The sequence below is a fragment of the Heloderma suspectum genome, chromosome 5 (genome assembly GCF_057233095.1).
Source record: "Heloderma suspectum isolate Gila_16-S chromosome 5, 16-S_ref, whole genome shotgun sequence".
NCBI lineage: Eukaryota > Metazoa > Chordata > Lepidosauria > Squamata > Helodermatidae > Heloderma > Heloderma suspectum.
In genome coordinates this window covers 168972052-168986837 of record NC_139462.1, presented here as the reverse complement: position 1 = coordinate 168986837, position 14786 = coordinate 168972052, and the positions used below count along the sequence as shown (strand labels likewise).

General features: G+C 41.5%; 1 protein-coding gene across 2 annotated transcripts in view; it reads left to right on the top strand.

The window, feature by feature from the left end:
• Positions 1–14786, top strand: part of RBMS3 (RNA binding motif single stranded interacting protein 3) — a 1080127-nt gene that overhangs the window by 143440 nt on the left and 921901 nt on the right. The window contains exon 2 of one of the 2 annotated variants that reach the window (XM_084858283.1): positions 4671–4739. In XM_084858283.1, coding sequence (XP_084714409.1) covers positions 4671–4739 — 69 coding nt within the window. Of the gene's footprint in view, positions 1–4670; positions 4740–14786 lie in introns of those variants that run through there. The other variant, XM_084858281.1, reaches the window with a different exon arrangement.

Here is a 14786-nt window from a genome sequence, read left to right as displayed (position 1 = left end):
GAATTTAAACTCCAACACCCCCTGGCCTCCGATGCCATTCTATTTTAAAAACTATATCTATAACCTTAACATCTTACAGTTTAATAAACAACCTTACATTTCTATATCATATCATCAATCTTATATCAAAGAAACAGGTCTACAATTCATTCCCAAAAGCCTATATTATTATTAATAATAATAATAAAATATATAGTTTTATATAATAATAAAACTTAATATAAACCTTCAACACTCAGTAATATATTTTATACTAGATATATTATCTATTTTAAAATAAACAATATAAAGAAAAGCAAGAAAAAATAAAAGATGAAAGAGAGTAAACCAATATAAATATAATCATTTATCTTCTGAATTAGCCTGGATCATATTGACTAAACACAAACAGTTAACAAAGCTTGTTTAAAGATTCCAGTTCATGGGGTTGTAACAGAATTCTCACGCATTTTTACGTTAAGCCATGCCTCTGCCATTTCATGATTTAGAAACTTCTTCATCTGACCTTCAGACACCATACAAAGTATAGCATGATATTTTAAGTAATATTGTAAGTTCATTTGTTTTGCCATATGCTTTGCTTTGATAAATTGCCTTCTTTTATTCGCCACCTCTTTGATATAGTCTGGAAATAACATAACTTGTTTCTTGTTTCCAGGAAAGGCTTCCAGCCTCCCTTGCCAAACACAGGATATAATTCTTTGTGGAGACTTTTGCAAATTGAGCTATGATCATGTAATCAGTCCCTTTAGCATTTGGCACACACAATGTCTGCTCAATATCAAGTAAATAATCAGATGGAATAGGGAGTATCTCATGCAAAAGTTTATCCACAACAATAGGCAATTTTACATCATTAGGCAGATTTTTAATCCCAATAATATGTACATTGGATCTTTCCATGAAGGCCTCTACTTGAGAGATTCTATCAGAGATATTTTTAAAACAAATTTGTGTTGTAGTTTCATTTCCTGCCACTCGGTCTTCAAGCTCATTAATTTTCATCTCCATTTTTTGCTGTGACGCATTAATTAAATCTACAGCTCCTTGCAGGGCGGTGATGGAATTTTGGATTAAATCCAACCTTTTGACTTGTTCTGTAAATTGCGAAGATAAAGTCTTTATCAGCGTAAATAATTCCCCTATATCTTCTGTTTTCAACACTTTTGACACAGAAGATGCGGGGGGAGTAGATGCCAGCTCCTTTCTTCTCCTCGGCGCAGATATGTTTCTCTCAAACAGAACTTACAGGTCCTCAGATGTTCTCAGGTATTGTTAACATTTCTTAAATCATCCCTCAGAGGTTGTTGATATTTCTTAAAGCATATATTATTATGGAACACCTCAGCCCTGTTTTCTCCTATAAAATAGGAGTCTCAGTACAGCTTTTTGCATTGGTAAAGCTCTGGAGAGATAATCCTGGAATCCAGCCCCTCCCCCCACTATCTCATGGGGGTTACTTTTCTCCAAGATGTTGTCCAGGGCTACTACCTTGCCCCCCTTTTCAATTCCAGGGGGGAATGAAAAGGTTTCTCAACCCTTGAAAAAGCTGTTTGAAAAAGCTCCCATGGAGACACATGGGAAGCTGCCAGAGTGACATCGGTCCTAGCCGGAAGTCGAGGACAGTCCTCTTTTTGAATGCACCCTCTGTTTGAAGAACTCTCCAGTCCAAGTCCAGTTTAAAGATAAAGAACCACAAGAAGGGAGAACAGAGACCATGAAGTTGCCTATCAGTAGTTAGCGTCTAGACAGCAGTCTCTCTCACTACAGCGAGATGTATTATCTTTTTGCTTACATTATAGTAATTGTTTCTAAATATACATCTGTACACATAAGGTAGCATATGGACACCTTATGCAAATATATGTCCTTTTGTGTAAGTGGCCATCCTACCAGTGCCTCTGATGTAGCATCATTCCAGGATATTGGAAGAAATGAAAATGGTGGCTAGATGACTGGCAATGTTCAGAGTACCAGGCCAGAAAAACATAATTCAAAACAGGACCCGAGGCAGGCAGCAGCGGCAGGCCTTCCAGAGTTCTGGGTCTCCAGCAGCTTCCCAAAGATGCTAAGTGGTGATGCCAACCCTGCTTATCAGGAACCAACAACTACATCTCTCTCTTTTTTCAGATTTCAGGGTCTGCCAATTATTGTGATCTCATTCTTGTTTCTTTTCATTTAATGGAGTTTTATTTTGAAATAAAGCTAAAAATACAGGCAAGAAAAAGAAAGAAATTACATAACAATAAAAGATGACCACTAATTAAGAGAAAAGAGGGAAAGGAAATGCCTTGTTATAGCCTTCTCCAAGTTGGTGGCCTCCAGATGTTTTGGTTTTTGGCCATGCAGTCTGGGGCTGATAGGACTTGTCGTCTGAAACATCTGGAGGGCACTAGTTTGGGGAAGGCTGGCTTGCCTTAGTATATCATGGCTGAGCTTGTGGGACAGTTAAGAGTAAAACTATCTAAACTATCTAAGGAGAATCTCATAGAGAGTTTGGATGTGTAAGGCCGCAGTCCTATGCATGTATAGACAGAAAAAAGTCCTACAACTCCCAGCATTTCTCAGCATAGCTGAGGATTGTGCCCTAAGTTATGTAATTGTATCACCACCAAGAAAAAGAAAAGTTCTCAGTCTTGTCTGCATTCACTTGGAATCGACAGTGCCTAGAGATGTGAAAGTCTGGGAAAAACCCATTAAAAATTGAGGGGGAAAAAAACAGATACACCTGAAGGGGTGGGGGACATTTTTACATCCCTGCCCCCCTGGTATCTTTGGACAATTTGTGGAAAAAATGTTTTTTTTAACTATTTTTTCTGGGTTTTTTCCCAAGCCGCCACATCTTTAATAGTTCCTCAACATTTCCACAAGATAGTGCTTCAGAGTTCCAAATGTACCATGGGGGGAAGTCAAAATATAAAGTGTTACTGAAGTGTATAGAACCATTTAAGTCTTTTCTGTTAGTGGTAGATACTGAGATTTCTTATGTTACTTGGTTCTGCAGCCCTAAACCTTTTGTACCTGTTTTCCTCAAGCAAAGCTGGAAGCTATTTTTCCTGCACACTGCAGTATTTCCTTAAAAACAATCTGTGGGGGAATCTACTATTTCCCAGCCCATCCAGCTCTCTGTTTAAAGTGCCTTTTGTATTCTGATGGTTTCATTAGTAAGGAGCTGTCTGGAGCTTTTAAATTCTTTTATCTTTTTAATTAAAGTAATTTGGATTAAAGGGAGGCAGTTGCCATATTAATAATTCCGTAATACGGCCGTATTTTATACTAATAGTGGCTTCAAGGGTTTTTGTGCTTATAAAAGACTGTATATAATGGAGCCCTGGTATAAAATGGAATGGTGAGTATCGGCTCCATTTTAAATATCAAAAAAGCAAGAAGAAAACAGGTAACTGTGGCTTAATGTGACTGTTTCTTCACTTTGTTGTTGATTCTACACATCAAATGACTGTTGAAAAATCAATGTGTCCTAGAATATGTAGTTCTACATCTTGTTTCCTGCCCTAGGGATGGTAGGATTTCCTATTCTTTACTTAAAAAAAAATACTACCCCTTGCAACTGGGTCTCTTCCCCCTCTCCCCCAGAGTTTCTTTTACTCCCCCCATCATACCAGAGCCAGATCTCTGAGTGTGATATCATAGATGGCTTAGAGCAGGGTTGCACAACCTTTGGCCCCCATGACATCCCTATTGCTGCTACTGCTGAATTCCCCCACCCCCATACCCCATTTGCTGTTTCTGCCACAAACAAACCTGGTTTCCTTTGCTTGTTGCCTTCCAGCTGAAAAAGATACTCTAGCAGCACTCTCAGCAGGCTCCATGAGTCTTGCCCTCTGAGAGTGGCCACCAGAGTGTCTATTACTCTTGCCCTGTGAGTGTTGCTGATGGTGAGAGTGACAGGAGCAACTGTTTTACAGTAAGTGTGTGAGTATATATGTGTGTGCGCACGTATGTGCATACTTGCATGCAGGAGGTCCCTGGCCCCTAAGCCAACATCATATATATCCCTTGGGACTGAAAGAGTTGTGCATCCCTGGCTTAGAGAGAGCTAAACAAAAAACTCTATTGTCTCTGTGTCAACATGAACAGAACAGCAACAGAAAACTCCACCCAGATATACCTAATTCCCGGCCACCTAGTGGCTTAACCATATGACTCATACCTAGATGGGAAGCAGACTGTCAAGTAATCTTCTAAATATACTTGGTTATGTCCCACTCCTAACCGATTACCGTTATTACTATGAGCCATGGTGTTTTTTAATCTGTTGGGAAAGGGCATGGAGCACATAGATTTAGTCTAGTTTTCTGTTCCCTTTCCTGGCACTCTCCAACACACCAGTGGAACGATTTCCAGAATCCACTGCAGGCAAGTGAATGGATACACAGCCAAAGAAAAGAGCTTCCCTGATACATGGAGAGCCATATCTTGGGTATCTGAGTTTAGTGCAAGTGTGCTATTTCCATTTTGTTGGGGTCTACATAACACCCTTCTCTTCACAGGCACCTGGTATTGGATTGCCCCCAACAAGATTCCCTTGATCCAATAAATGGTTAGCATTGCTTTCTTCGGTGCTGAAACTAATTCGATCTATACAAGGTGATGTATATTGAGGTCTGCCACTGAATGACAGTAACTGTTTTTTCCCTGTTGTTTTTCAGAAGCCTACAGCCAGCAAGACTTCAGGTGCTCCTTCATATAGCAGATGCTCAAGTTCACAACCACATCAGGTAATAATGCTGTATATAACATAATCCTGTATATTACTTCATAATAATCCTATATGTCAAACAAAGTTGACTGATGAATATTATTTATGTTTTGAGTTTTTGGATATGCTTCTCATCTTACAGGCATGATAAATCAAATTCCAATGGTGTCTAAGGACAAAAGAAAATGCATTAGCCTCTAGACAGAGATGCTTAAATGGCTGATTACGGCGGCTCTTTCCAAATAGCAAACTGCTTGTGTGCAGTAATGGGGGATGGGACATTTTCTCCATGCCATTACAAGCATCCATACATTTTTGTGCTGAAAAGATGATGATGACATCTTTTCAGTAGAAGAATGGTTGAGAAGTGCCTAAAACTCAAGCTATGTGCCAGAGAGCTGGATTGGGTTCCTTATAGTTGGCATATAATGGGGGAGGCCCAAATACATTTTCAAAATGGTTCTCTTTGGTTCTAAGATAAAGAGGTAACACTAATTTTGTGGAGAATTACAACAGCTTTTGCCGACCATCTTGGTTTTTCCTTTGTATTATCTCCATTTACCTTATTTTTCTCCTTTGCGACACCATTTTGTGACCTCCTTTTGGCTGTGACTGATTTGCATAGTTTAGGATTCATTTGTGTTCAGCTTGATGATGGGCTCCAACACAGCTAAAGTTAGTCATGACTAAGTACCAATCAAGTCAATGGAGGAGAAGGCTGTTCATGGTGAAGAAGGGTCTCAATGGCTACTAGTCATGATGGCTATATACTATCTCCAGTATCAGAGACAACATTCCTCCGAATACCAGTTGCTGGGGAACACAGAGTGCTATTGCATTCATGTCCTATTGTGTGCTTCCCAGAGCAGCTAGTTGACCATGGTGGGAACAGAATACTGAACTAGATAGGCCTTTGATCTGATCTGGCATGGCTCTTAACACGTTTGTTGCAAGTACTACTGGTTTCCCCTGTTTGATTATGGGGTTTTGTGTGTGTATCAATGCTGTATTATTTTCCTGTGTTTTATTGTTTGTACCCCACTTTGGGTAAGAAATATCTGAAATAAATAAATAATACTCCATTCACTTCAGCCACTGACAGTGGCCCAGTTCACATGTAGCTGTTTAACCTACATGGGTTGCTTAACCTACAACTAGGGTGATGAACCTATGGGTTGCTGGGTGGGCGCTAGCAGGAGCAAGGAAGTGCACTGCCTCTGGCGTGCTTCTCACACCCACCTTCAGTAAACAACATACGGTTGTCTTGTTCATATGCTGTAAGTGTGACAACTGAACCTGGACACTCTGAATTGTTTAGGGGTTAAACAAACCAGAGTTAACTCAACAACAGATCGTAGGTTAACTCTTGGTTGTTTAACCCCTAAACAATTCAGAGTGCCTTGGGTTGGACTCATGCTCACCACCTAGGAATGGGGTGACTGTGGGTTGTTTACTGAAAGCAGAAGTCTGGAGTGTGCCAAAGGCAATGTGCTTGCTTGCTCCTGCTCACCCCCACCAATTTGTGGGTTCAATAACTCACAAATTGGCATTACATGTGAACTGGGTCAATAGATGGAATGAGGTCACCGTGATCACAGTTATGTTGATTTTTAAGTACCCCTCCTTCAAGGATTGCAGAAGCACAGCATATAAATAAACCCCTTTCCTTCTCTACCCTTGCATAGTCAGGCTACACCTGGGTCAACGTGGCTTATCATATTTGGGGATGACTTTTTAAGGTACCTTCTAATAAGCATCCTGGAGCATTTAATGCTGAGTCTGCCAGCCATGTCTGCACAATTTCATAATAGGAGTTCACTGTGCTTTCTAATCAGAATTAGGTTGTATGCTTAAATTGTCAGTAGATCCCTACTGATATGCTTAAGGCAAAAATGAAATTGAATATTGTTTCATCAGTGTAGGCACGCAGCACGTTATCTCCTGTTAATAGCAGATACACTCCAAAATTAAAAGAGTGCACCTTTAACAAACCCAGTGGAATCTACTTTACTGTATACTGTTAAGACTTGGCTTCTTTTCCTGGGAGAAAAAGATAAGTGTATATCCAAGATTATTGTGTTGGAGGATTAGAATCCTGTTAGTGGTTGAACAGGGTTGAAAGATTAACTAGCAGGAATATTGTTTGAAAGTAAATCTGAAGCCATTCTGCATCTGTTGGAAAAGCTTTGTCCTATTATATTAAAACATGCCTGTGGTACTGCATCTCCACATCGAATATTATACCTCATGCATTGTAATCTTTCGCCTCCTTTTTGTCCTTTGATTTATAATCTCCTTTTCTTTTTATCTCTTTATTGTAAACCTTTATCTTCAGTATTTTGGTTCTAATAAGCATATAGACTTGCCTGGTGGATATTAAACTGCCGATATCACCAGTGGAGGAGGGAAAGGTGAATGTTACAGCATCGTCATGGAATCCCAAGGCATAATTTTCTTTTTACATCAGGGTTCAACAAAACATTTATATTAACATATAAATGGAACCAATTACCTAGGGAGGTAGTGGGCTCTCCCACACTGGAGGCATTCAAGACGAGGCTGGACAGCCATCTGTCAGGGATGCTGTGACCTGGATTCCTGCATTGAGCAGGGGGCTGGACTCAGTGACCTTGTAGGCCCCTTCCAACCCCACTATTCTATGATTCTATTATTCTAATCACAGATTGTATTCCATGTAGTGTCCTGTAAGAGACTTTGTTGCTTATTTACACATTTAGAAAATAATTTTCCAAGAACAAACAAGATTATGGCATCAATTCATATTGTCTGCATTTTCTTTGCCTCACACTGGGAACTCAATGAAGCCTCTTCTATATGCAAAATAATCCATAGAAAAATTGAACAGAACTACAGAAATGTGACCTTTGGTGCATCTAAAAAATGTTAAAAGTGAAATGGACTTCCTCCTGCTTTCGACTAACTTTTCTTTTAGTTTTTCCAAATTCATGTTGGAGAAACAGTAGGGGTTGAGATTGTCTGTATCTCTCTTTGGGCCTAGAGAAACTGCCTATTTATTTTCAGTGGTTCACATGAATTGCAGTGCAGTCATCAACAGATACATAATTATTCCACTGAGTAAACTAAAAAATATTTCTAGCTAACACAGGCTAGCTAAGGACAGCCATTCCTCGGTGGTTTGTTTTTGCTTGCCTTGGCTTCTATGTTGAACATAATATAGCCATAAGAGGCCAAAGATCATTTAACCCCAAAGTCTGTCAAATGCAGGGCAAGACATTTACCTATACTTATCCCCAATAAACCTCTATAACCCAGATTAACTGTGTCCCAAGCAGAGAGCACAAACATGCAGATTGTTCTAGATTATTCAAGCAAGAGAGTCACTCGTTCACCACCACCCACACACAGTGGCTGCCAAGAATATAGAACCATTCTTTAGAATTGAATATCGATGCATGCAAAGGACATTTCTTTGCACACATTTGCCCTAATCCACAAAGACCTGTGCATGTGAAACCAGCACGTGATTCCTATTTTAGGGTGGTGTAGCCCCGATCAAAAAGATTGGCGTTCTCAGTTCCCATAGCATCAATCACATCTTTGGAAGTGGACTGCTTGCCTCCCATTTGGGTGACTGGTGCAATCTGTCAGGAGTGCCCTAGTGGCCTCTTTCAGTCTACTCCAATAGCCAACTCAAGACACAGACAAAAGGATTCTTTTCAAGGCTTTAATCCTTTTACAACTTAATGACTCTTTCAGATGCTAATCACCAGCGACTAAGCAATGAACAGCAGAGTAGCCTATGCTCCGGGTTAGGCAGTTGGTCCCTGTTTGAAGGAGAATCACTTGCAGATCCTGAACTTATGGGCTAGGGAGAGTTCCTCCCTCTTTCCCTTGGGTCCACGGGACGCAACCGCTGCTTGCGCGCCAAACGGGCACTACGCCTCCTTTCCGCGCCCTCCATCGCTCGTCGCTCTCTGTGTCTGCGTCGAGTATCTAGCAAGCCCCCCTCCCGCACTCTCTCACTGCCAGGGTCACTATCTATCTCAGGAATGCTGGCAGGAGGAATCTTTGCCAGCTGCTGTGCCTGTGAGGGATGAGTGGGCTCCTCTCCCACAGATTGCTGTTTCTCCTCAGAATCAGAACTGCTCTGGGGTTCTATGGGCTCAGTTTTCACCCTGACATCATCAGAGATTGCATCAACATCTTCCTTGATCAGCAGGGGCTGCATGCAGCTGTCTAAGTGCATAGGTGTAACCTAAAAGGCCAAGTTCTCCTTTGCATGGCGCTCTATGCATCCCTAAGGGGTCAACACATGGGGCTTTCCCCCCCCCTGCAATTTACCAAGGCTTCTGCTTCTGGATTCTTTGTGGGATTAAGATTGGCTCCCTTACATGGGCTGACATGGTCTGCTTTTTTAGGGCTGTCTTTCTCAGCAAGTTCTCAAAGCCTCTTTGCCACCTCCTCAGAATTTTACATATTACATGTTTATCCTGCTGTTCTCCCAAAGAGCTCAGAGCAGCATACATGTCTCCTTCCATTATAGAAAAACCCTGCAAAGTAGCTTAGGAATTGGGGGGGGGGACTAGCCCAAAATATCTTTCCTTTTTCTGTGATGGAGTAGCGTACCTCATATGGAGCCATCCTATGAGCCTCATGGCACTGTGGTTATAGTGGAACTGCACAATTCCACACGGCCATTAAAGTGGATTTACATTTAAATACTGCATTATCTCCGATCTTTTAAAAAGTGGGATAAAAGTTAAAAACCGCAGGAGATGCCCTGGAGGTTGATGACATCATGTAAAGGTAAACTTCCATGAGTGACCAATCACAAGCGTGCAATAAAAGCCCCGTGTGAAGGAGCCCTTAGGCACCAAGAACATAACAATGCTTGCCATAGTATGGGCTTCCCTCTTAGGGCTGTTGGGCAGGGGGGAACCTGCCCCATTGTGGTGGGGTCCAGAGGCATTCTGGGTAATAAAGATGGTGGCTGTAGCTACTTTGCTCTGCACTTCTCTGCTCAGCTGACAGCCAGGCTGAGCACCACTGTTTAAAAAAGTGTATATATTTAAAAGATGGCGGTGTCAGCCCTGGTGGATCCTTTCCTCTTGGGAATGTGGGCCTTGACATTTGCCCCACTATGCTAGGATCTCGTGCCAGGCCTGTCTGTAGTAAACTCCTCACATAATAAGGAGTTTCATCACCTTAATTTCCTGTGCGAAGTCTGTAAGTGAAACATGCTAATATGAAAAAAAAACCCTAAATATATAAGTTACTATGATACAGAACCTACCAGTTCTGAAGGATTCAGGCTACAATGTTATGCAAGGCTTCCTGGAAGTAAGCCCATTGAATATAGCTGGGAATTGCCTCTAAGACAAAATGCATAAGATTGTGTTGTCCTTGTTTTCTCACATGGTAACATGATCATTTTATTTGGAAGGCAATTTCAGACAAAGACCTCTGCATGAGTCATCGAGCGAATCTATCACCACCTCAGGTTCAACATGTCTATTGCCTCTTGAGTTCCTGGCCTTCTGAAAATTTGTAGAACAGAGAAATTGTACAGTTCAAGGCCCAGCAGAAAGTCCCTACTTGCATGTGATCAAAACACTTTAATCTGTGCTATTAGCCTTTCACCTGTTATGAGTTTCCTATAGGATTTATGTGAGTAGGATTATTACTGTGGGTTGCTCTGAGGCAATATTTGCCCAGCATCTTAAACTGGACAAAAGGGTGCTGATAGCCCATGATATTTAGGTGGTTCAGGTGATGGTCAGAAGGGATGACTCATCTGGGCTCCACCCGCCTCCACGTTTCTACCTGGGTGTGTGAATAGTACAATAGACCTCAGTTTGAGAGACAGAATGAGAAATGAGTTTGGGCTCAGTAAGCATCTTAGGGTGCTGTCTTTCTCCCTGGAAATCTGATGTGAGAGCAGTAGATTTTATTTTACCTGTCTGTTGGAGTGTTTATGGCTTTGCCTCCATCTATGCTCAGCCTCTATATCTGTAAATTAACATAAATATTACAAAATGACAAAAGCCTCCAATGACCCCCTTCAAGGAAAACCAAGCCCCTGGCACTGAGCCCATGGAACTTCTCAGTGGAAAAGTAGGTGGAGCATAATATAAATTCTTTGTGCAGAAGGGAAATACTTTGAATACTTTGTCTGGGATCATAGTGGACATATGTAACAGTTTGGAAAACTGCTTGATCTTGAAGGAAGTACTCAGAGTTATAGCTAGTGAACCAAACCTATTTCCGTCTATGATATATTGATATAGTGAATGGACTTGTAGCACCAGAGTAAGTGAAGATAAACAGGTGTGGATGTGATCAATGACTCTCTGCATTGGAGATAATTGGGAGTCCCATGAAACTGTGGAATAAAATTATGGTAAATAAATATTTATCTTACTTATGTTTTTGAGAAATTGTGAAATGTAATTATGGAAAGGTGTTTACTAGCCAATGGTGTATTTCTTGAGTACAAGGAATTTTCACATTTCTCTCATATATTGGATTGGATCTGGATTTAGGAATGTGCAACGGGACTGACAGAGGATTTCCCCACACCCTTCTCCTCATGGCAGCACCTCTAGCCTTCCCCCACCCATGCTACACAGAGCATCATAGGGCCCTGCTGAAATGAGTAGGCTGTGGTGCAGGAGGCTGAGGAGGAAAGGGGGGAATTCCACAGAATACCTGGCAAAGACTTCCTTCTTCTCCTTGTCTCACTCTGTATCCCATTTAGCAAACCCCTGACCTTCTGTGTAGCATTTGGGGAAGGTGGATGGGCTGCCATGGGGAAGAGGAGGTAGGGGAGCTTGTTTCTGTGAGCCCAGTTGCATGTGTTTATCTTGGATCCAACCTTTTTAAAAATTATTTTCTTACATTATCTCACATTTACTTTTCTATCTGCAGTAGTCTAAAAATGGTTAATATTAAAAATATGTTAATTAGTGTAGTTGATTACAAAAATCCAGAATGTGAACATGTCTAATTTACAGCATGATCCCATGCATGTTTGCTCAGAAGTAAGTCCCGGTGTGTTCCATAGGACGTATTCAGAGGGAAATGTGCTTGGGATTGCAGCCCTAAGCTTCCAAATGTTGAATGCAACAAATGAATAAATAAATAACTTAACAAGTGAAGTGGGCTGCGGTAACAAAGCAGATTTATCTTCAGGAAGAGAAGGCAGACAATTTTGAGAGCTGTGCTGAGGTATGAAATAGAAAAGAATAATGCAGCTGTCACAAATAGAAGAGTTTCATTTGAGTTCTACTGCATCAATTTTATTGGTGAAAAGAAAATAGAGATCTGTGGTAGATAGATAGGAGAGGAAGTTTCCTTATACTGAGTCAGACCGTTGGTCCATCTAGCCCAGTACTGCCAACACTGGTCGGCAGCTGCTTTCCAAGGTTCCAGGCAGAAGTTTTTCAGCCCTCCCTGGAGATGCTGGGAATTGAACCTGGGACCTTCAGCATGCAAAGCAGGGGCTCTGCCACTGAGCTTCAGTCCCTCCCAATGATTCTGTGAGCAAGATAATTTCCATGATTGTGGTTAAGGTGCAGAGCTAAAACTAGTACTCTGCCATGCCAGCCATTTCCAACGACAGCTTCATTTAGGTTTTATCTCTGACTGCCCCAATCCCCACCAGCAGCAAGGAAGGAATTACTGGGTCAGGTCCACCACACCAATCAATCCTAGCCACCAAGAGAAGGTGATAGTTGACTTCACCTAGCACACAAGACAAATGATGCCAGCAAATTTACTGTAGGACTTGTGCTTGCATGTGTTCCATGAGTATTTCAAACAACTTTAGGTACCTGATTCCATCAGTTCCATCATAACTGGGAGGCATATTTATAGGACTGTGTCATCCTGTATGAACCTGTCTGTTAATTAAGAATTCTTCAGAGGCCTTTGTGCAGGGGTCCCCTGAATTTAGGCAACCCGAGAGAGGCCTTTTCTGTGCTGGTGCCAAAATGATGAAATTCTCTCCCTAGAAAGGTTTAAAGGTGTCCCCAACCAGTCGTGTCCGACTCTAGGGTGTGGTGCTCATCTCCATTTCTAAGCTGAAGAGCCAGCGCTGTCCGAAGACGCTTCCGTGGTCATGTGGCCGGCATGACTGAACACCGAGGTGCACGGAACGCTGTTACGGTACCTATTTATCTACGTGCAATTTCTTGCTTTCGAACTGCTAGGTTGGTAGAAGCTGGGACTGAAGACGGGAGCTCACTCCATCACGCAGCACATGGGTCTCAAACTGCTGTCCTGCTGACCTTCCAGTCTGCAATTCAGCGTCTTAACCACAATCTTTATTACGTTTCAGGTGCAAGGAAAAGTCTGTTCCATTCTCACATTATTTTAATGGTAGCTGAGATCCTCGGATAGTTTTTAGCTCTTTTATTTTGATTGTATTGATATTGCATTATTTTGGGTGGCGGCGGGGGGGGGGGACATTGTTCTGTAAGCAACCCTGACACGGTTGCTGGTAAACCGTAGGGTAAAATTTCCATAAATACATACAAATATAAAACCTCCAGCCTTTGAATATTGGTGTGGGAAAAACAGAAGAGACCACAAACGTGCATTGAGGATTATTTATTTGGCACAAGGTGTTGTCTTTCAATTTGTCTTCAAAGGCAACTGGTCTACTTTAAGCCATTCAGAAAATATTTGAGGCTGCAGTCCTATACACATTTACCCTATTGAAGGGCTTCTCAATAGACTTGCATAGGATTGCACTATAAAAGCAGTCAGCATGATTTCGAGAAGGCCCAGTTAGGTCCAATCTCCTGGATGGATTCAACTAGTTGCCCATGAAAAAGAGGCACAAGACTTGACTTGACTTGAGCGAAATACAGCTTCAGTGCCCCTTTGAGGTCTCCTCTCTTTTTGGCATTGCATTGATACCATCTCTCATTTCCTTTATTTACTGGTAAACTGTACTACATAGGGATCAGAGTGGCAAAGCACTCTCTTGGTTATATCTAATGCTAGTAGAAAGAGTTTGTGATGTTCTGCTAAGGGTTGTACAACTGCTAGCAGAACAACTAACCGAAGAATATCTAGCCTGATGAAGTCGTAATGAGTTTTGGATAGGGATGCTGGAGAAAGTCGAGACACCCTAAAATGAGCTCGGATTTCTAAGAATCTGACCTGCAGAATCCGCTGCAGACCGACGTCTTCAGGCTGTGCGGAGTCCTTGGACTTTTGGATTTCTTTTTTTACTTTCCTGAAATTTATGCATATTTATTTGTAGCAAGTTTCTGCTGTGACTGGCAAATATACATGGGGAAAGTTGAATGAAATGAGGGACAATATGCTAAATGTTACATACTAAGATAAATTATGTACATTGTTGTGAACCCTCTTATGGAATTATTTGCGTATTTTTCTGCACGACGGAAAAAGTCGAATCCGTCTGTGAGCGGACAATGGAACAAAAGGCACCCGACAATCTGTGAAATACGAATGGAGCGGATTTTACACAATCCATACATCCCTTGTTGTGGAACAGTTTGCAGAACTGCTTGCCCAAGTGGAATCAAATAATGGGTTTGATCCGTGCGTAAGGATGAAAACGGGGTTTCCACAAGAGCTAGAAATCTTGTGCTAGTGGAATGACATCATTGGATACAACCCAATTATTAGGGGAAGTGGAATCTTATCCTACATGAAGCATTAACAATGCATTTAAATACACCAAGGGTATTTTAACACATCTCTGCATTTGAGTAAACACAAGGAAGAAAATGCTGGAAATAGTTTGCAACCTGCACGAGTCCTACAAGGAAGACCCAAAGACACTAGACAGATCACTGGTTGATACAGTCTCAGTGGCAATTAATGTGGCTCTGTTTACTGAAACAAGAAAAATCACAGAAGGATATAACAGAAAAAAACCCTCCACCTTTGTTTTGTTAGTGGGATTGAGAAGGACACTTATTCATCCATTCAACCTTGTATTTTACTTCACTGAAACACAGTTGTAAGAGGGAAGGATTTGTTGCTACGCATACTCCATCTGAGTTGACAGAGAGAAATTCCAAGTTGAATTGCACAAATACGATGC